The sequence below is a fragment of the Cavia porcellus genome, unplaced genomic scaffold (genome assembly GCF_034190915.1).
Source record: "Cavia porcellus strain 051 isolate PalLab524CR breed Dunkin Hartley unplaced genomic scaffold, mCavPor4.1 scaffold_8, whole genome shotgun sequence".
NCBI classification, from domain to species: domain Eukaryota; kingdom Metazoa; phylum Chordata; class Mammalia; order Rodentia; family Caviidae; genus Cavia; species Cavia porcellus.
The window spans coordinates 63342541-63363301 of record NW_026947491.1 but is presented as its reverse complement, the minus strand read 5'-3'; the positions used below and the strand labels follow the sequence as shown (position 1 = coordinate 63363301).

The 20761-nt window shown below is 39.7% G+C and overlaps 1 protein-coding gene across 5 annotated transcripts in view; it reads left to right on the top strand.

Moving 5' to 3' along the window:
• The window catches only part of Ptprb (protein tyrosine phosphatase receptor type B), a 128613-nt gene that overhangs the window by 91631 nt on the left and 16221 nt on the right, over nt 1–20761 (top strand). For 4 of the 5 annotated variants that reach the window (XM_003475922.5, XM_063255139.1, XM_005006367.4 and 1 more), the window contains 12 exons: nt 63–306; nt 7571–7677; nt 10242–10341; nt 11261–11344; nt 11474–11491; nt 11608–11689; nt 12301–12391; nt 13033–13109; nt 15303–15437; nt 16968–17090; nt 17252–17415; nt 20265–20400. In XM_003475922.5, the coding sequence (XP_003475970.3) occupies nt 63–306; nt 7571–7677; nt 10242–10341; nt 11261–11344; nt 11474–11491; nt 11608–11689; nt 12301–12391; nt 13033–13109; nt 15303–15437; nt 16968–17090; nt 17252–17415; nt 20265–20400 (1361 nt within the window). The remainder of the gene's footprint in view (nt 1–62; nt 307–7570; nt 7678–10241; nt 10342–11260; nt 11345–11473; nt 11492–11607; nt 11690–12300; nt 12392–13032; nt 13110–15302; nt 15438–16967; nt 17091–17251; nt 17416–20264; nt 20401–20761) is intronic. The other variant, XM_013159195.3, reaches the window with a different exon arrangement.

The window sequence follows — 20761 nt, the reverse complement described above, 5'->3', positions numbered from 1 at the left end:
AATGTCACTGAAACCACTCAAGTCACAAGAAAGGCAGACCTTAACTCAGTTTTCTCTTTCAGGCAGTGATGAGCTGAAGCCAGAACAACAGCACCCTCTCCCTTCCTACCTGGAATATAGGCACAATGCCTCCATTAGAGTGTATCAGACCAATTATTTTGCCAGCAAATGTACTGAAAGTCCTGACAGCAATTCCAAGAGTTTTAACATTAAGCTTGGAACGGAGATGGACAGCCTAGGTGGAAAATGTGATCCCAATCAGCAAAAATTCTGTGACGGACCCCTGAAGCCACACACTTCCTACAGGTTAGATACATTACCATCATTTTACTGCAAGAGATGTGCTACATTACTCGGTGCTCAGTTATCTGAAAATCTGCTGCCTAGGAGTTCCTGTAAACTAATAGCCCATGGTATAAGATGACTGCACATCTCCCTTGGGTAATTTATAAAAGTTGGGTTCCTGCCTGCATTCATTCACAGGTAATGTTTAAAGAGGGCTTTCAACATTATAAAAACCATTATGTGGTGAATGAAAGCTTTTAATAGATTATTCTTTCTCTGACAACTTCTGTAATATGAGTCAAATGGTTTATAATGTTAACAGCTGTGAAAATATCCAAAAAGACTGAGTTTAGAGAAATCCAAACAATATGAGGTTATGACTTCCGATTTTAATGAGGGACAGGACTATACTTATTTTCCTTCTAAGTCATGCAAAAATGAAAGTGCTCTGTGATCTAGACAAAACTCATAAAAAGAAAGGGCCTCTGAATGAATGGGGACACATTTCCCTCCTTCTAAGAGGGCAGACCAAAAAAGTAACTATTTGACCTTGGTTCCAGGAGATACCACTGCAGCCAATAGGCCCTTCTAGTTCTAGAAATTAGTGATGTCTTTTCTGCACTGTTTCCAGGAATAAAGTAGAAGCAAAAGCATGCATCATCCCAACCAGAGTCCTGAAGAGAAAGGAAACCTGGGATATTGTCTCGGCTATAGGCATCTAAGACAATTACTTTGCAAAGACATGCCTTTGCTCTTGGGTGTTGGCAGAATTAGTATTCAGCCAATATGGCAGCCAGTCAGGTTCTCCACAAGCCAGTGTCCATTCTGGTTGGCCAAAGTCATACTGACTCAATAGACCCTAACATAGCATCAGATTTAAGAGAATTCTTAGCTCCTCCTTTACATTAACAAAGGCAACCAATGACCCTAAAACAAAACACTCACTTTGTGGGAGAACTCTGCATACCTACTTTTGCTCAGGACTTGGCACGCTTGCTGTTACCTCACAGGCAAGGTCAGTACCTCCAGAGTAAACACACACAAACTTATTAGTGATATTTACTTCAAGAAGAGAACATGAGAGCTTATTTGAAGAAGATAAAGTCTGAAAGAAACAAGGAAATACGAGAGATCAGAAGAGAAATCCTTCAGATCAGAAAACTGAGATTCAGGGCTGGGGATTTAGCTCAGCGGCATAAGCACCTGCTTTGCAAGCAGGCGGTCATGAGTTCGGTCCCTGGTACTGATAAAAAAAAAAAAAAAAAAAAAAAAAAAAAACTAAGATTCTTCAGTTTCTCTAACAATTAAGAGAAATCTCTCATCCTTCATTACTTGAGCTCAAGAAATCTGAGTAAAAGTCCACCAAGAATCATTTTCTCTTCTAGGTGGTGGAAAATCGAGGTTTTCTTGCTCATTTACATATGGAGAGCAGAGAAATGACTTTAGTTCACTTTTGTCAGAGGAGCATATGTTCCAAAGTCTCAGAGGATGTCTGAAAATGTGGATTAATAGTCAACCCTATAATTTGATGTGTTTTTTTCCATTCTTAACTAAGCACTTGTCATGCATCATGCTGTAACTTTTGTACTGTAAGATACGACAACCAAACTAATACAAAGTCCTTTTCCTTTCTTCACAGTTCCACAAAGAGCTTTGTTCTTAGCAACCTCAACATACAGTTTTGTCTGGTTTGTTTCTTCTTTCCTAAGACTGGAACTTTCACATTTTAACTAAAGAACACACTGCATAGCTTCTCGCTGGCATACTTGCACTGCCAGCGTCACAACTCATGCACTTTGGGACAAAGGGCAAGAGTAGTATTTATTTATTTTTAAGTAAAATAAGGTCACTTGAGCATGAGCACTGTGATTCCATGGCAGTCAGTCTCATAACGAGATAACTATTAGTGACTAAAAGGTGACAGGGAAAGAGTGGGCAAAGGGATAACGTATGTCCTCAGTTGAACCAAACGTGACAATGCAAGATTTTGTCATGCTACTGAGGACAGCACACAATTTAAAACCAAGGAATTCTTTATTTCTGGAATTTTCCATTTAATATTTTGTGAATGATGTTGACTATGGATAACTGAAACAGCAGAAAATGACTATGAATAGGGAAGGGGAAACTGCACCAAATTTCACAGAGACGGCAAGTGAGAAACTATGTACAACTTGTCTCTGGATCAGAGCCTGTCAGTCCCATGGCACACATCCCTTTCTGTCCACAGTAGCTGCTCAGGTCTTTGGAAGCCTCCCAGCATTTGAGCTCCAGCTCTGCTAGTCACTAGCTATGTGATTTTGTTAGCTGCATTCCAGCTGTCTAATCATTGCTTTCATCTTCAGATCATCACAGAGTTGTCTTGAGAGGTAAAATATAAGACAGATTGAGTCTTACTGTGTCCTTTCTAGATTAAGTGCTCCTTGTGATTGCTATTCATGTACAACAGCTCATCTACCATTTGTGTCATAGAGCACTTGCTTCTTTGCACAACTTAGAAGGAAAGTAAGTATAATCCTGTCCCTCATTGCCAGTTCTCACTCCTCCAAATTCCCTCGATACAGCATGGCTCTCTTCTACCCTAGCCTTTTCCCTCTTCTTTTCACTCTCTTTAGGACCCTTCCCACTCTTCTGTGTTTGGCTATACTCCTGCATGTACCTGTCCTTTTTAACCTTTGAACAGATATCAACCTTGTTCACTGGACTGACAGAACTCACAGTCTAACAAGAGCAACAGGCGTGTCACAGGACACAGATAAATGTATCAACTACTTGGCACAAAAGAGGTGCTCATGAAATGTTAACAGATAAATAAAGGAGTGAGCCAAGACACTCTGAGAAGTTACACGTTCTTGTTATAACCAACTCATGATATACATACTTGTTTTCTAGCACACAGCTTTCTTATATTTCTAAAATACATTTGGTTCCACCTGTTAAGGGCAAGGCAGGCAGATAATACTTGATAAGGGAAGGCATAACCTTTCAAATCAAAGTACATGAGAGAACCATGCACTAAGAAGCCTCTAGTGTAATGGCTGCTGAACATGCTTCCATCCAGCCAGAATAATTCTGTCTGTCTCAAAAGGATAATCACCATGGTGACCCCAGAAACTGCTGGGGATTTTTTTAAGAGAATGAGTAAAAAAATAGAAAATGATTTTAAAAAGAGAGAGAAACATTGGGATTGAAAAAATGACAAATGCTAAGTTTAGGTGATATAGAAGTTTATTTTGTCAGTGAGTATAGTATTTTCCTATTCATTGTTGAGTTTCTATTATCTGATTATCTGTAAGTATCATTAGCATGGTTTCATATGGAAAGGGAAATAGAAGACTGTCATGGTGAAAGGCAATTTGGAGGTCAGGAAAATGTTGATTTGGTTTTGTTTTTATTCTAAATAGAATAAGAAGGTGGCCACTGTAAGGTGTCAGCTTCTTTGACCTCATTTTCCTCAAATGAAAAGAAACTCAACCATATGATTTCTATCTTTCTGCTATACATTTCTGACTCTCACAAATTTAAAGTTGAAATAATTATTATTACATATTTTCTTTGGTTACTTTTTTCTTGTTGTTGAGACAAAATACCTGACAACCAACATTAAGGAAGGAAAGGTTTATTTCTTACAGTTTTTTGGAGGTTTCAGTCCACACTCAGTTGGCTCCAAGAAGCAGGGTGGCATAGCAGAGTCGCCAATTATGGGCACCGCAAACAGCAAGCACAAACAGCAAAAGAGAAAGACACACCTTCTTCCTGCCATTACACTGTATGCTGGCAAGCTCTAGACAATGAACCAATCACAAATGTTAGATTCAACCACATCCATGATTGCATGAGGCTTGAGGGGCCACTGACATAAACCATGACATTCCACCCCTGCCCCCACAAAGACTCATGCGCATCCTTTATACAAAAGACATTTAGTCCATCTCCAAGAGTTGCCAAAGTCCTAACAGATTCAGCATTGCTGAAAAGTCCAAGTCCCAAGTTTCCTCCGAAATTTAAGGGAAACTCTTAACTGCAAGCTCCTGTGTAAATGAAAACAAAGTTAAAAACTTACAACGTACAATGGCACAAGATAAACATTACCATTCCAAAACTTACAAGCAGGGAAATACAAAGCATTGGAACCAAAGCAAGTCTAAAATCCAACAGAGCAAACATTAAGTCCTGGAGTTCCATGCTCAACATTTGAAGCAATCTGGTTGTGAGCTCCAAAAGGCTTGAATGACTCCACCCCCACAGCACTTCCAGGGGTTCCAATTCCTACAGCTTCTCTCCTAAGGCAATTTGGCTCAGTTTCTGCAGCTTTCTTTGGATGATCCATGTTCCTGGCTTTTTTAAACTTCTGGGTTCTCCACTGCACTTTTGGCTTCATCCTTACATCTTTATATATTGTCCTCTCAGGAGTGTACTTTCTGTCCGCCCTGGCCTTCTGAAATCTGGATGGAAGCTGCCTTAACCTCAGAACTTGTGCATTTTCCTTGCACTTAAAACCAGCACCACATGAATGCCACTAAGGTCTGCTGCCTGCTGGAGCAGTAGCCAGGCTTTCCTTTCTCTTGGCTGCAGAGGTCGAGTGCCTGGATTACTCAGTTGTCTGCACCTGATTGTAAGGAAAAGCTTCTCTATGCCTCCGCCATTCTGAAATCTAGTGTGGCTGCCACCATATAGGAACCTCCTGTGGTTGCCATTTCCACTCTTGAACCTGGTGCTCTGCAGCTTTCTCCTCTGAGCAAAGCCTTTTACATTTGCAGTTTTGAGGCTGCAAAGGGTAAGACCTTCTGCTTGCTAGGATGCCCCCAGTCTATCTTTTTTATTTCTCTGTTCCTTTTTGGCCATCAAGGTCTTAGCTTCATCTTTACAGTCCACAAACTCACAACATTTTGAATCATCTTTCTGGACTCTTTGCTCTTGATTCACAACATAAATCTGGCTAAAAGCCCCCAACAATAGCCATGCCACCCCCTCAACATTCAACTGCTTTGAGATTTCTTTTGCCAGATTAATCAGTCCACTGCCCTTAATCTCAGTCTCCGGCAAAGTCTCTGGACACAAGCAAAATTCAGACAAACTTTCTGTCAAGTCATAACACACATCATGTGGAGTCCACACGCAATCCAGTCCTTCTTCACAGCAAAAACTTCCCAAGCCTGGTCTTTACTGTCAGGCTTTCTATCAGCCTTCTGGTCTCCTGAGTTCTGACCAGAATCTTCTCTACAGAGCAGCCTAAACTGCTCCAGTGCCATTCTGTCAGGTGACATCTGTGAATCTTTCCAAACTCTTCCCATAAACCATTCCCAAATGTTCTTGAACCACACGGTCAGGTACAGTCACAACAACGACCCCACTCCTGTGGTACCAAAATCTGCCTTGAAATTTCTGCATGCTGGAGGCCAAAGGATTCAATCTGGAGTTCACCCCAGTGTCTTGTGCAAGTCCATCCCAGCAGGCTTATGGGTCTGCGACAGAAGGCCAAAAGATCTATACTGGAAGGCTGAAGAGTCTAAGCCAAAAAGCTGAAGAGTCTACACTGGAAGCCAAAAGATGACATCCAAACCAAAGGCAAAGACTGGAGCTCCTCCAAAAAGTGGAATTCATTCCTCCTTCCTCCTTCCCTTTTATACTGTCCAGGTGATGAGCCACCCTAGGGTGGGCCTTCTGCACCTTAGGGTAGAGAATTGCTAAACCCTTTTAGTTAATCTTCTAAATGTCTCAGATTGACAGAATCAATCAACCACCACATATATCAATTCTTGAATCTCCCATTTAACACACAGTGATGTCTTGTTGCTCTTCAAAGATATTTCCTAATGCATTTCCAGGATCTTTTAGAAACACATATTGTAGATATGGTTGATCAATATCATCAATATCTGGAGTGAATGACATTCGTTTTCCAAGATTACAATTGATTTATGTATGTTTAAAAGAACAGAGTGAAAAGGTCAGAACTATTTGTCTTGGCTCTATACTTCTCCAGCATTATCACAGTATATACCCAGATACTTTTGTATTAAATAGGTTTTTATTTTTAATGCAGAAAAAGAAGCTTTCCATTTATGTTTATAGAATTAACACTAGCAGAAATTGCCTTACATAAGCCAAGCTTAATACTCTATTGGTAAACCTATAGTGAAAGAATCTTCATAACAAAAGAAACCCAAGAAGCCACCCAAAGAGTGTTTAACTTAGGGCAGGAGTGCCCTTTGACAACTTCACTAAAAACTCATTCTCCTTCAGCCTCTGACCACATTCATTCTGATGACTGGCAGCTCTCTATGAAGCAGCCCAGGCTGTAGGTGTTAAAAAACAGTTTTCTGTTCCTAAATGCCTCCCTGTCTATGATTTCAGCCTTGTTCTACCTTCAAGAAGAAAAATGACATCTCTTTTCTTTTTCATAGCACAATTTTACTTAAATCTGAAATCAACTATCATGTTCTTCTAAGTGTTTTCTGTCATCATCCTGACCACTCAACTCAAGTGATTCTGAGTTCTCCCTAAAGTATGCCACTAGAGAATGAGCTCAACCCTCCAGACTGGCCTGATTCATGCCAAGAGAATACGTGCTTTGAGAATACGTGACATACGTGCTTTGATAAGATCAGAAGCTTTTCAATCAAACAGAGGTTTCAAATCTGATGTAGTGCTTCTGACTCTCTTGCTTATTGAATTTCAGACCAGCTGCTCATCAGGTACTGTCCAACATAGACAGCTGGACAGGTAATTCAGCAACTCCCCTGTCCACTCATCATGCTTCCTCTGTCTAGCTCCAGTTTTCATCAGTCTTGCAACTGAAGTTCCCGCTACCTGGAATGTGAGCCTGGTTCCTCTCGCTCTTTCCTCACATTTCTCTGCTTATGTCTTCTCATCAAAGAGACTTTCACTGACCATGCTGAATAAAGCAGTTGCACACAGTTGGACTCATTGAGTCCATCTTTTTATGCTGCTGTTTTCTTTTTCATAGAAAAATCTGACATATATTTGTGGATTTTTTTGTCTGACTGCCTCCATGGGAATATGACCTCTGGAACGGGAGGCACTTTATTTTGTTCCTTGTGGTATCTCCAGCTACCAGAATTGGGACTGGTACACAGCAGAAGTTCAATAAATATTTGATGAATAAATCAGTGAAACAATACAAAAACCCAGATCTGTCTGATTGCATAATTTATATCCCACCCTGAATACAAAGTTACCAGGTACCCACCGCACTTTTTATTCACATTTTCATTGTGCATAGCCACTAATTTGCTCTTATAGAAATCTGTTTTCTTTTCAGAATCAGCATTCGGGCATTTACTCAATTGTTTGATGAGGACCTGAAAGAGTTCTCAAAACCTCTTTTTTCCGACACATTTTTCTCTTTGCCTATCACCACGGAGTCAGGTAAGGTCAACCTTTCTAGCCACCCACATGTCTCCTGAAAGAAACTCTGGGGGGAAATCTGGTGACTTGGGCAGTGAAAGGGGAAACATTTATTTTCATTTGGAACTTAATCGTTATGTGATTGTGGATTGATGTAGATTAGAAAGATTGCACTGTTTTTGCAGGACAATGGCTAGAAGGCAATTAATTCATCTAGAAAATAAGATGAAGTGCAAAATTTTTTCCATTAAAAATGAATTTTTGTTCAGTCCTCTGCATCCTAAAACAAAATAACAGAAACAAAAACTAAAATTTAAAAAAAATAGTGAAAGACATTAAAACCAAGTGCTTGTATTTCTGGGTTGTGCCACTTTCTGCCTGGGTATACAGTCTCTTCACTGCACTGTTTGGGTACGTCCCTCAGGCCAAGAATAGCACCACTGTTCCTTGACAGTACTGTCTATCATAGCTTTCCCGCGGCCAGTGTGCTATGCTGGATCCCTTGGTCTAAAGGAGTTCTTTAGAGCTGAAACAATCTCTGCTGCTGCATGACAACACATGGCTCAGCTGTACAAAGATCCCTATCTACTTATGCCAAATATGGGACTGCTCAGGCCAAAAAAGGATCAGAGCCCAGTTAAGAGGATTTAGATGTATTTGCCTATAATTTAATGATAAGTAAGGGCTTTGTAAACACAATTCTTCTCAATTTGAAATGTTATACAATAAAAATTGTATTTAGTCCAGTAAAATGATATCCTAAAGATACATTCAAACAGAATAGTAAACACCTTAAAACAAAGATGACTGTGTTGATATGAAGAGTATGGAAAAGCAACATGCTATAAATAAATCCAAATTTTTAAAATAAAAAGCTTCCAAAATGGACTGCTTCATACAGTTCATATGAGTGTTAAAACAGTAACACTTTTAAAAGAAAACATAGCAGTAAATTGCCGTGACCTGGTGTTGTGAAATGGTTTATTTTTTATGTATATAATAAATGCATGATTATTTTCAGTTGTAATCTAGAAACTAATAAACAAAGTAATAAAGCAATATTTACCAGAGTTCACAGTATCTCTCACAGATAATACACACATCCTTAAAAACCACCTGTTGTATAACCAAACTGACCATTTAAATATTATAGCTTTACATTAATCACACACAAACACATAGCTACTCATGTCCTTGAACCTGTGTACCTGATATGTGTAACAATATTTAAGAAGAGCTTGGGTTTCTTCAATATAACACCAAAGGACAAACAACAAAAGAAAAAATGTAAATCAAAATTAAAGGTTGTCATACTGCCAAAAGACATCAAGTAAGTGAAAAGACAACCCACAGAAAGGAAGAAAGTATTTGCAAATTATATATGGTATTCAGTAAGAGCTGTACACTCAGAATGTAAAAATAACTCTTACCTTATAATTCAACAATAAGAAAAATGACACAATTTTAAATTGTGCAAAAGATCTAAATAAAATTTCTTGAAAGAGGTACAAATGGCCAGTAAGTATATGAAAAGATATTCAACACCCTTAGTCATTAGGAAAATGCAAATCAAAACCTTAAGAAAATACAGATCAAAACCACAGTACTATGTCACTTCATAATCATGGAATGGCTATAATCAAAAATAAAACAAGTGTTAATGAGAATATGGAGAAACTTGAATCCTCTTAGATTACTTGTGTAAATGGGAAATGTTACACATACTGTGCAATATCATTTTGTATTTCCTCAAAACACTGAGCATAGAGTTATCATAGGATCCAGCAATAAGTGTATATTTAAGGGAAGCTAAAACATGTCCACACAATAATTCATACTAATTATACTTATCATGGGGAGCTGGTGAAGAATTATATTTCAATGAAGCTATTTTTAAAAATAGGCAAGCCAGGTATGACAGCATATGCTATAGCGCCAGCTACTGAGGAGGGCAAAAGACCAGCTTGGGCAAGTAAGACAGAAAGACAGTCTCAATTTTGTTTGTACTGAAGATTAAATTCATGACCTCATAATTACCAGGCAAGTGCTTGTGTCACCGAGCTAAACCCCTAGTCCTCAAAAAAATTTTTTAAAAAGGCTACTGTGGCTACTAATACTGTCATAAATTTCTCATAAATTCCAGGAGGCAGTGTCATGCCAGATAATAAAAAGATTTTGTTAATGCAACTTTCAGCAATTCACTGGATTTGTTAAAGCTCCAGATGCTGTGTAGCATGTTTCATATAAAGGAAATAGTATTTTTATTTTGGTAGTAAACTGATGGTTTCTATCACAAGTGCCCCAAGCTTGACATGGCAGCACAAGTCTGAAATTCCTTTACTAGCCATACATGATTAATTTAAAACATTAATGCATTTTTTACTGTGTAACCAGCCCACCCCAACAGGATGGTAGCCAGTAGTTGATCTTCTTAGCTGCATATTCACGGCTAGCAGAACCCAGGGCGGCATCACTTGAATGTGCTCATGATAACAGTACTTGGGATACAATTTCAAAAGCTCTCTTACTGGTTCCCCATGGCTAATCTCCCACCTGGATTTGTTGTTTCCTCTGGATTCTTGTAGAGCCCTTGTTTGGAGTAATCGAAGGTGTGAGTGCTGGCCTCTTTCTAATTGGCATGCTGGTGGCACTGGTTGCCTTTTTCATCTGCAGGCAAAAAGTGAGGTAAGCACAGTGATCCCCTTGGTCCCTGAGCCCATGACCTTAGAAATGCAACTAAAAATGCCCGTTAGCCTGAAAAGTAAGAAGGGAATATAATTTAACTTCTCTAAGTTAAACAAAGATTGTTTTTGCTTAACAAGAATCAAACTCTAAAACCATAGCACATTTCTTTTTCAGCTTTATTGTGTAGCATTGATGCATTTGGTCCTTACCAATGACTGTGAGTCCATTAGTAGCTTCATTTAAATATTAAATAACTCCTTTTGCATAGGAAAAAAATTTGGTGCGTATCTTCAGGAAGATGGAGATAGTTGTGAACTGTGTGCCCCAGTTTTCTGATATATCCCAAAAAAATATAGTTGATGCCATTTTGTGGGATGTTTGCCATCCTAATTTAAAGAAAGGGCTCCAAAGCACCAATGACATGTGCCCCCCACTGCCATGCTCTCTTCTCTTAGTGAATGTTTTATTTGGCACATTACACTCTTTCTTGAAGTCATGTCTGGCATCTGAGATTTACAAGTTTGGGGTTTTTTTAAGGAAAATTTTGTTAAGAGTGTGGGAAGTGATTATGACCCATAGCCAAAAACCAGAAGACAAACCTTCGGTTATTATAGAGATCTGTGCCTAAGTGAGAAAAATCAACTTTTTTAGGTTCTTCTTTCCCTTTTCTTCCCTCAAAGAAATATTGGCAGGGTGCAAATCTTCATGAATCCTGAAAAATCTAGATTTGCCCACACATGCAAGCCTTATTCTAAGTGGGAAACTTTTTTCAAATCAAATTTCATAATTGGAATAGAAATCCTCTACCTTGATCTGCAGCTGTAACTCAATGATAGAGCATTTGCCTAGCATGTGCAAGGCCCTGGATTCAATCCTCAGTACCAAAACAGAAAAATAAATCCTCTGCCTTACATTTCAGCCACGGTAGAGAAAGGCCCTCTGCACGCTTGAGCATTCGCAGGGATCGACCACTGTCTGTCCACTTGAATCTGGGCCAGAAAGGGTGAGTGCCGTATTTTCTTTCATTTAATTTATTGGAAGTTGGTATAATATGAGACTTGCTAACACAGTCATTCTTTTTTGTTTGTTTGTTTGTTTGTTTCTTGATTTTGTTTTTTTGGTTTCTTCACAGTAGCCGGAAAACTTCTTGGTAAGAGCAAACTCCTAATTACTATGCTATCTACTTTAGAAATATGGCTCATACTGGTTATGGTGTTTTGCCTTTTTTTTTTAGTAACTTTCTTTTCTTTTTATTTCTGATTACAGTCCCATAAAAGTAAATCAGTTTGAAGGGCATTTCATGAAGCTTCAGGCTGACTCCAATTACCTGCTATCCAAGGAATATGAGGTACAACTCAAGCACAGTGAAGCATGAAAGCCTCCCTGGTCCTCAGCAGGGTTTACTGTGCTGTAAAATTCCAGGCTGACTCATCTGAGAAGTTAAATTGATGCTTAGGGTCTAGCTGAATGTTTTTTGTGTCTGAAACAATTCACTGCACAACACATCTAATCTACACCTGATCTAATCTAATGTAATCTATACCTAATCTCAGGGCCAGTTTCAGCTCTCAAATAGTACAGCAAAGTGTTTCCTGGGTCAGATGGTACAGATCTCAAAGGGATAGGAATACTGTCAGTTATTCAGTCTAACCATGTGCTTGACTGGGAAATATTATGGTTTGGTAAAAAGGACCCAGACTTTGGATATTATTCCCAGTTTTGCCATCTGTGTAACCTGGAACACATTCATTTCCTGGCTAACACTCACCTGGAAGATGGTGGTAAGAGCAGCTCCCATGAGGGGCTGTGGATCAGAGTTAATGCATGTGGAACATAAGGTGTTCATTCCACAAAAAGTAACGTGTGTATTTTTTATATTATTGTGTATCTCAAGGACTGTATAATTTGCCTTAGTCTATTTTAAATTTTCCACTTGCAAACTTATTTTTGATGTAACAGGACTTAAAAGACGTGGGTCGAAACCAGTCTTGTGATATTGCACTCCTACCCGAGAATAGAGGAAAAAATCGATACAACAATATATTGCCATGTAAGTTTTGTGTTGTAATTTGTAAAACATTGTCTTCCTCTAGCCATTTCTGCTCTGTCCCAGCAATAGAAGGGGAACAAAAAATATGGGGTAGCTAGATATGGGAGCTCTCAGACTCTGAATGATTTTAAGTAAAGAATGACTTGTATGTTGGTACGCTGCTCTTCAGACACATAATGACCAGCTTAAATTCTGATTATCATAAGTTGTCTATAATTTCTCTTTAGAGACTCAGAGTAACAGTGGGTTAACAGCAGGGCTTTGACATCAGGCTGACCAGGGTTTGTTTAATTAAATCTTGGGTTAGTTATTTATAAAAAATATTATCCTTACCCCATTCGATAAAGCATAGAAGATCATTTTTCTGGATTGTTTCATTCCTGCAGTTAAAGGGAACTGGCCCCTTCATTAGGCAGTGTCATGATGGTTCAAAGGAAGGTACAGACGAGGTTCACCTTGTGTGCCACCTGGGCAAGTTAGTCACCCTGCTTGAGCCTTCTCTGTACAGTGGCGATTAGGACACCTTCCTGGTAGCTGCTGTTGGGATCAGATATGAAGCACATGAAATACTTCACTTTATATAAACATGGAAAAATTACCCCAAGACACAGCAACAAATCTCTCAATTAACTTTCTTCCAGATGATGCCTCACGAGTGAAGCTGTCTAATGTAGATGACGACCCTTGCTCTGACTACATCAATGCCAGCTACATACCAGTAAGTGGACCCCTAGGCTCATAGATGAAGCTGAGACAGGTGCTTACTCTGGAAATGACACCACTTCTCTGTTATGATCTATCTTACTGTTCTCCACTCTGTGGACATTTGTAGATTTGTAGAAAATCATGTCTGATTGCCACAAAACAGAATTGCTCTCTTTAATCACTTTAAAGTCCATATTTTACAATGACCACAGTAACTTACAATTATCATGAGCCCAGGGTGCATTTTTCAAAGGTGGTTCTCTTTGTGGCCCTTAAACAAGATTAGAGCTTACTAGGGAACATAGGTCTCTCCTGCTAGGACTGCCTAGGTAAGGAAATCAATCTCACATAGATTTTTGAAAGCCACACACACCTCAAACAATGTGTCAAATCTTTGGGCTCTGATTCTGTAGCATTTTGCAACAGCCTATAAGCCCATTACAGTGGAAGACATTTTAAGGGTAAAAAAAACCCAAATTGAAATCATATTTCTGCCCCCTTGCTGGTTCTGATGTCAGGTTGTTCTTTTAGAAATATCTCACCAATTAAACTTATCTCAGGTCCTTCTTTCCTCTAACAAGGAATTGGACAAGCCGACAACAGCACCAAAAGTTTATTTGAAAAATGAGGGGTAAAGGGGTAAGGAAAAAAACTAGTTCTGTACAGTGAGTGAACTTGGGCCAAACGAGGAGAGGAAAGGATTAAAGCAGAAATAGAAGTGTACTCTGCTCTAGGCTTCTTGTAGCATCTCATCTCTTTTATGTCGTCCACATCTCATGGGATCCTGCGAGAAGTTTCTCATACAGGGGTCTTGGGAATTATTTGGTGCTGTCCTGGGATTTTATGATTGACAGCTCCTGCTTATTTCCCCAGCCAGCATCACCATACCCTCAGTTCTATGACCTTGGGCAAATTATTTTGCTACTTTGACCCTCTATTTCCTTTTCTATAAACTTAAGAATAATATTTACCTCAAAAAATCATCAACTCACTCAACACGTATTAGTTAAATGTTAGTTGTAAGTCAAACACCAAGCTGTATATAAGCAGAGGATAGACAGCATTCTTTTTGTTGTTGTTGCTGTTGTTTTTGGTGCCAGAAATCAAACTCAGGACTTTATACCTGCCAGACCTCTGCTGTACTGCTGAGCTATATCCCCAGCTGGATAAACAGCATTCTGAACATAAGGTTTACTTAGAACGGTTGAGGCCTTCAGGAAATTATAAGCCTGACCCCTTGGAAATGTGCCTGTGTGTTTCTCCAACATAGTCCAGTGTGATCTGGGGCTCTTGTTACAACTGTAGCCAGGCTGTGATGGCCTAGGACTCTGTATTTCTAACAAGTCCCTAGGTGAGTCTATTGCTGTTTTCCTGAGAACCACTCAGGGTAGCAAGAAGCTAGAGGTTACTGGAGGATATTTAGGAGAAGGCTGAGAGCAAGGTAAAGCAAGCTCAGCTGAATAGGCCATGTGCTCAGAATACATGGAGATGAGTCATCTGGGAGGCATTGTTTGGGTGAACAGCATTGTGCGAGGCAGAGATGACATAATGTAGAGACTCTGAGGAGAAGCAAGGAGGTAAAGATCTTCAGCTAGGATTTGCAAGTAATTCTGTGTTGCTGGAATATAAAATGAGTGAATAAAAATATCCTAGCTCATAGTAGGGTGGACAGGATTAAGCAAGGTCCGTGGAAGTCTTGATCTACCATATATGATGTGATGAAAGATTAACAAAGAGTGGTCTCTCCTCCATTGAACTTCCTTACATGGTATGTCTTACCAAATTATTCCAATGTTGGTGCTCCAAGGTGATTAAAAGTCACATCTGCAAAATGACTAAAGCTCAATCCCTCAAACAGTCTACACACGTGTGCGCACACGCACACGCACACACACACACACACACACACACACACAGACTTATAATTAAGGGTGAAGTGTTTTCTAGATTATTACCAGGGTCCTCCATGTGACTTTTAGAGACCCAGCCTGAAAGGGAAATGTGCCTCTTAACAATAGTTCAATGTTCTGGCCTTTGTCCTTCCTGCTCCCAAGCCTTGACACTTCTATTAATTTCTTTTTTTTTTTAAGCCAGTAGCCTGCCTGGCAGAGATCTCTATATCATCTAATCTGCAGAGCTAACTCTTTGTTTACAGTTCTGAAGAGGCCCATTGTTTCTGACTCTCCGTGTTGTAAATTCATCTCAGGGCAACAACTTCAGAAGAGAATATATTGCCACTCAGGGACCGCTTCCTGGCACCAAGGATGACTTCTGGAAAATGGCATGGGAACAGAATGTCCTCAATATTGTCATGGTGACCCAGTGTGTTGAGAAGGGTCGAGTGAGTACACAGTCTTCCTGACTTCCACACTTTGCTTTAATTTCAGCCCAACCCAACCCAAACCTGCACTCTGTGAATCCAAGTAAAGATGTGTGAGAATGTGGAAATCACTCTGTTTAAAAGGTGGCTGGATCTGGGCCTGAAGTTTCAGTCAAAACGGTTCCCATGTGATGACTGGGATTTTCATAAGGGCCTACTATGTAAAAAGAATCTGTCCTCTCCTCCGCCCCGTCCTTCAGTGTGTGGCTTGGAGAGAAGGGTAGACACTGCCAGAGTCAGGGAACCTGGTCTTGCTTTCAAAAAAAGATGAGTTTTAGTCTGTCTTGGAAGATTCAAGTAAAATAATTATCTAGACAGATTAAGCAAGCTTCTTGCCATGCCTTTGTAACCAACTACTTTATGTAGTTACTTTGAGGATTAAAAGAGAGATTATATGTAAGGATCTAATAAAATCATACTGGGTTTCTTCAGATATTTTATGCTAAACTGAGACCTGTGTGTCCTCATGTGTACATATGTGTAAATAGATACAGAGTAATAGAACAACTAGAAACATGTGTACAACCATATGCATACATTTACGTATAAAACATAGAAATTGGCTGGGTGTGGTGGCACACACAAGTAATCTCAGCACTCTGGGAGGCTGAGGTACGAAGATTGTAAATTGGAGCCCAGCCTGGACAATTTAGCAACAAGACATACTTCAAAATAAAAAAGGGCTGGAGATTTAGTTTAGTGTGAAGGCCCTGGGTTCGACACCCAGTACTAAAAAAAAATTAGATACATATGTATTTCAGATGAAAGCACTTGGGGTGCCTCACCATAGTAGAATAAAACCCACAGTATACTTTTTGATATGCATGCATACTTATACAAACACAAGCGTATCAGTGAATATGCATACCTTATAAAGTATGTCAGTTTATAAATAAATTATAAATACTACCCCCAAAAACATAAGATACGTAAGAATTTGTAATTCCCTTTCTCCTTTCCTTTTACATGTAAATATAAGCTGAGCTATCCATTATGTCTTCTCAAAATTTCTTGGCACATGGCCCATGTTAGAAAAACAATAAAATAGGAACAAAATAGGGCCAGGAAGACAATGCCTTCCTCTTCTCGACTGGATCTTTCTTCAGAAAGAACAATAAATTATAACAATAAATTATAATTATATAATTATAATAATTACAACAATAAATTATAGCAGATGTTTTATCTGCTAGTAGAGCAAGAATGCTAACAAAATCAATTAAATAAAAAAAGCTTGTTTCTCATGTACTGCCTGAACAGTGAATGAATGCAAAGTTTGGGGCTTGAAGTTTGTTCCTTGTGGGGTATCCCCATTTCTTGGAGCAGCAGCACAGCTTCAGTACTGGTCATGAGCCAGCTAATAAAAGGTAGATGCTATATTGTTATCCGATCCTGAATTCCTAACTCAGGTAAGAGGTTCAGAGTGCAAGTCCAAGGCCTCACAGGAGTTGTGTTTCTGGGCTGACTTTTTATCTGTCTGTCCTCTCCTAGGTAAAGTGTGACCATTACTGGCCAGCGGATCAGGACTCCCTCTACTATGGGGACCTCATCCTGCAGATGCTCTCAGAGTCTGTGCTGCCTGAGTGGACCATCAGGGAGTTCAAGATATGCAGCGTATGTTAGTTTGCTTGACTTCACTTAATGACCCAATTTGGGAAGATTCAGTCCTGTGTTTGCTGATTGTGCTCCTGTAGTTTCAGATCACAGAAGTTCCAACATGGCACTATTGTCAAATGTGAGCTTTCCTCTTCTTATCCTGCTCTCTTCTCTTGCAGGAGGAGCAGCTGGATGTGCAGAGACTCATTCGTCACTTTCACTATACAGTGTGGCCAGACCATGGAGTCCCTGAGACCACGCAGTCCCTGATCCAGTTTGTGAGAACTGTCAGGGACTACATCAACAGGACCCCTGGTGCCGGGCCCACAGTGGTGCACTGCAGGTGTGTATGTGACAACCTAGGAGACAGAAAAATGGCCTCCATAAGGGCACTGTGCCATGGAACCTGAAATAAAGGCATAAGCTTGAGGACAGTAGTGGGTGGAAGATTTGTCTGAGCTCAGCCGCCTAAATCTCAGAGGATTTTATTACACTGTCTCTTTTCTGCTCTCCAAACTTGCTCCTCTTCACTAAATTTCTCTTCCACTTTATTCTCTCCCTCCACATCCTCACCCATACTCTCTATCTTCCTCTCCCTCTCTTGTTCTTTTCCCTACCGTATGAAATACAAAGTCCTTATATTCCTCGTGTTCTCACCGGGAATGTGACTGTACCAGCTCAGTCTTGCATTCTGTCACTCTTGCTCCTTAGGGTGGCTTCTCTCCTCCTGTGTAAGCCCTACATATCCTTTAACAAAGTGGTTCCAGTCTGCTCTCATGTCTAGTTGCATGTCTTTCCCATTGCTGCTGCTGTAACAAAATACTACAGACTAATCTGCAAATAGAAACGTATTTCTCAAAGTTCAGGTGACTGGGAAGTCCCAGATCAAGGCACTGACAGGTTCAGTGTCTTTCGAGAGGACAGCCTCTGCTTCCAAGAATGCACCTTCTTTTTGCCTCCTCCAGAGGGAAGGAAGGCTGTGTCTTTACATTGCTGAAGGAACAGAAGGGCAAAAGGGCAAAAGGACAGTCAGCTAGCTCCATCCAGCCCTTTTATTGTGTCATATATAACATGAAGACCTCAGGACCTAATCATTTCTGAAAGGTCTTATTCTTAACACTGTACACTAAGCATTGAATTATAGAAGGGAGACAAACTTTCAAACTATAGCACAGCACTTGCCTTCTGTAGCACCCAATTTTGCTCTTAAATTTCTGCTCTTTCTAAACTTCTTGCTTCAGAGAGTCTGCTCATAAAATCAACCTAATGAGCCATCATTCTCTCACTGGGGAGCCGGGTGCTTAGCTAATTAATGTTTGCAACAACACTTTGACAGCCCTAACTAAATGGCACTAATAAATAAAGAGCAGTGAATTACTAGAGTAAGAGAAATGTCAAGTGTGCTAATCTTCTTCCAATCAGCCCAACACCCTAGGAGCCTTGATTTTATGTCATTGAAATTCCAGTGCTTTTTTTTTTTCTTTTTAGACAGGGTCTCACTGTATAGCCCAAGCTGGCCTCAAACTCACTATGTAAGAGCAGGCCTGGTAGCATACACCTGTAATCCCAGCACTCAGGAGGCTGAGACAGGAGGATCTCTGCAAGTTCAAAACCAGCCTGGGCCACAAAGTGAGTGCAAAGACAGCCTGAACTGCAGAGTGAAACTTCATCTCAAAAAGACAGAAAAAAACTTCACTATGTAGCCCGTGCTGACCTCAAACTCAGTGACCCTCCTGCCTCTGCCTCCCAAGTGCTGGAATCAGAAGCGTGTGCCACCAGATACTCCATTGCCTACACTTTTAATGGGAGTGGGAGTCCAGAGCATCCTACTTCGTGAAGGAAGGATGGCAGGCATTTTTGCCCAGGACCACTGAAGAGCAGTTCTTTTTATCTTACAAATGCACTGTCAACCTAAATAACAACCAGAGATTCCCCCAAGAATAATAATATTTATTTGTGAATAGCAGTGCATGGAAATAGGAATATATGTATCACAGTAAAGGACAGATGTATTTAAAGAACTTGAAGCGAGGGCAAGCTTTTTAGACAAAAAGAAGGAAATTTATAGATACCACTTTGATAGCTCATTAGTCTTCATGACCTGAGTCAGGAGTTGTCAGCACATTGTTAGAGATACCAATGCTAGGCAAGTATTCTGTCAAAAACATCTTATCTGAATTACTACAGTCTTTTAAAAATGTTGTCACAGAAATCCACGCACATGTGCAGAGTGCATATTATCAGGTGCATGTAAAACAGGAAGCTATTTTTCCAGACCTTCAGAAAGCCCTTGAGAAAGTGTTTATCATACACAGGCAGACATGAGCTCTCCCCCTTAATCACTTCTCAACTCTGATTTTGTCAGGTCTGATGAAAATGATTTCCTCTTGGTATCAGCAATTCACAGAGCATCCAAAATCCCCAGATTAGCCAGATGTAGTGGTTCATGCCTGTATCCCAGCACTTTAGGAATCTGAAGCAGGAGGATTGAAAATTCAAGTCCAGCATGGGTAATTGAAGGACTTAGTGAGACCCTGTCCCAAAATTTAAAAAAAAAAAAAAAATGTTGGAGAGGTAGCACAAAGACCCAGCAAAATTGAGTGTATATACTCTAACCAACCCAGCTGTTCCACTTCTAGGTGCCAACACATCACACCTGTTCACCATGATGTTCATGTGACACAGTTTTAATAGAGAAAAACTAAAATTGGTTCATTGCCTAAGTAGGGAATGTTGATAGCAGTGCTTTATGGACTCCATAGAATAGTTAAAAGAAATTAGATCTACATGTAAAAATGTGGATAAATCTCAAAATACAATATTTGAATCAAAAATTGGCAAAAGAATACATTAAATAAGTTACTATTTCAAGACATTTTGGAAACACATAAAATAAATACATTGCTGATGGACCTATGTGTTTCTAGGAAAAGTACAAAAACCTGTGTGGAAATGATGTCCACCAAGTACAAAGCAGAATTCACCCCTGATAAATAAGAGAGAGAAAAGAAGGGGGAAGAGGTGGAATCTTGGGGCTTTAGATTAAATTTCTATAAGAGACAGAACTCAGAAAGAAAGAAGCTGTCCTACACTCTTCCATAAATTGGAAGAGAAAGAGAAAGATTGTGCCAGAGTCTCTGGATGCAGACGAAAGGCAAATTTAATAAAATGTTCCTTTGTCATCTCTTCTAGTGCTGGTGTGGGTAGGACTGGAACCTTTATTGCATTGGATCGAATCCTTCAGCAATTAGACTCTAAAGACACTGTGGACATCTATGGAGCAGTGCATGACCTAAGACTTCACAGGGTTCACATGGTCCAGACTGAGGTAAGAGTCACAGGATGAAGGACACAGACCACCTTTCTCCTCCCCCTACAAAAATATGTATTGATGTTAACATACTATATATTAATATTAAATATGTATTGTATATCTCTATCTGTCTATATCTCTCCAGTGCTTTCATCAAACATGGAGAAATAGCTATGGCACATTAGGAAGAAAAAGAGAACTATGCATAGACATTTTCTAGGACTTGCTATTGTGATGTAAATCTCAATGACCTTCAGGACAACGCATACACTTATTTTTACTTAACTAGCTGCTTCACTCAGAAAAGAATTAGTTTAGGTGCGTAGGAAGAAAAGTGAATTTTTTTAATCAAAGTATTGTACATGGGGGGAAGGAT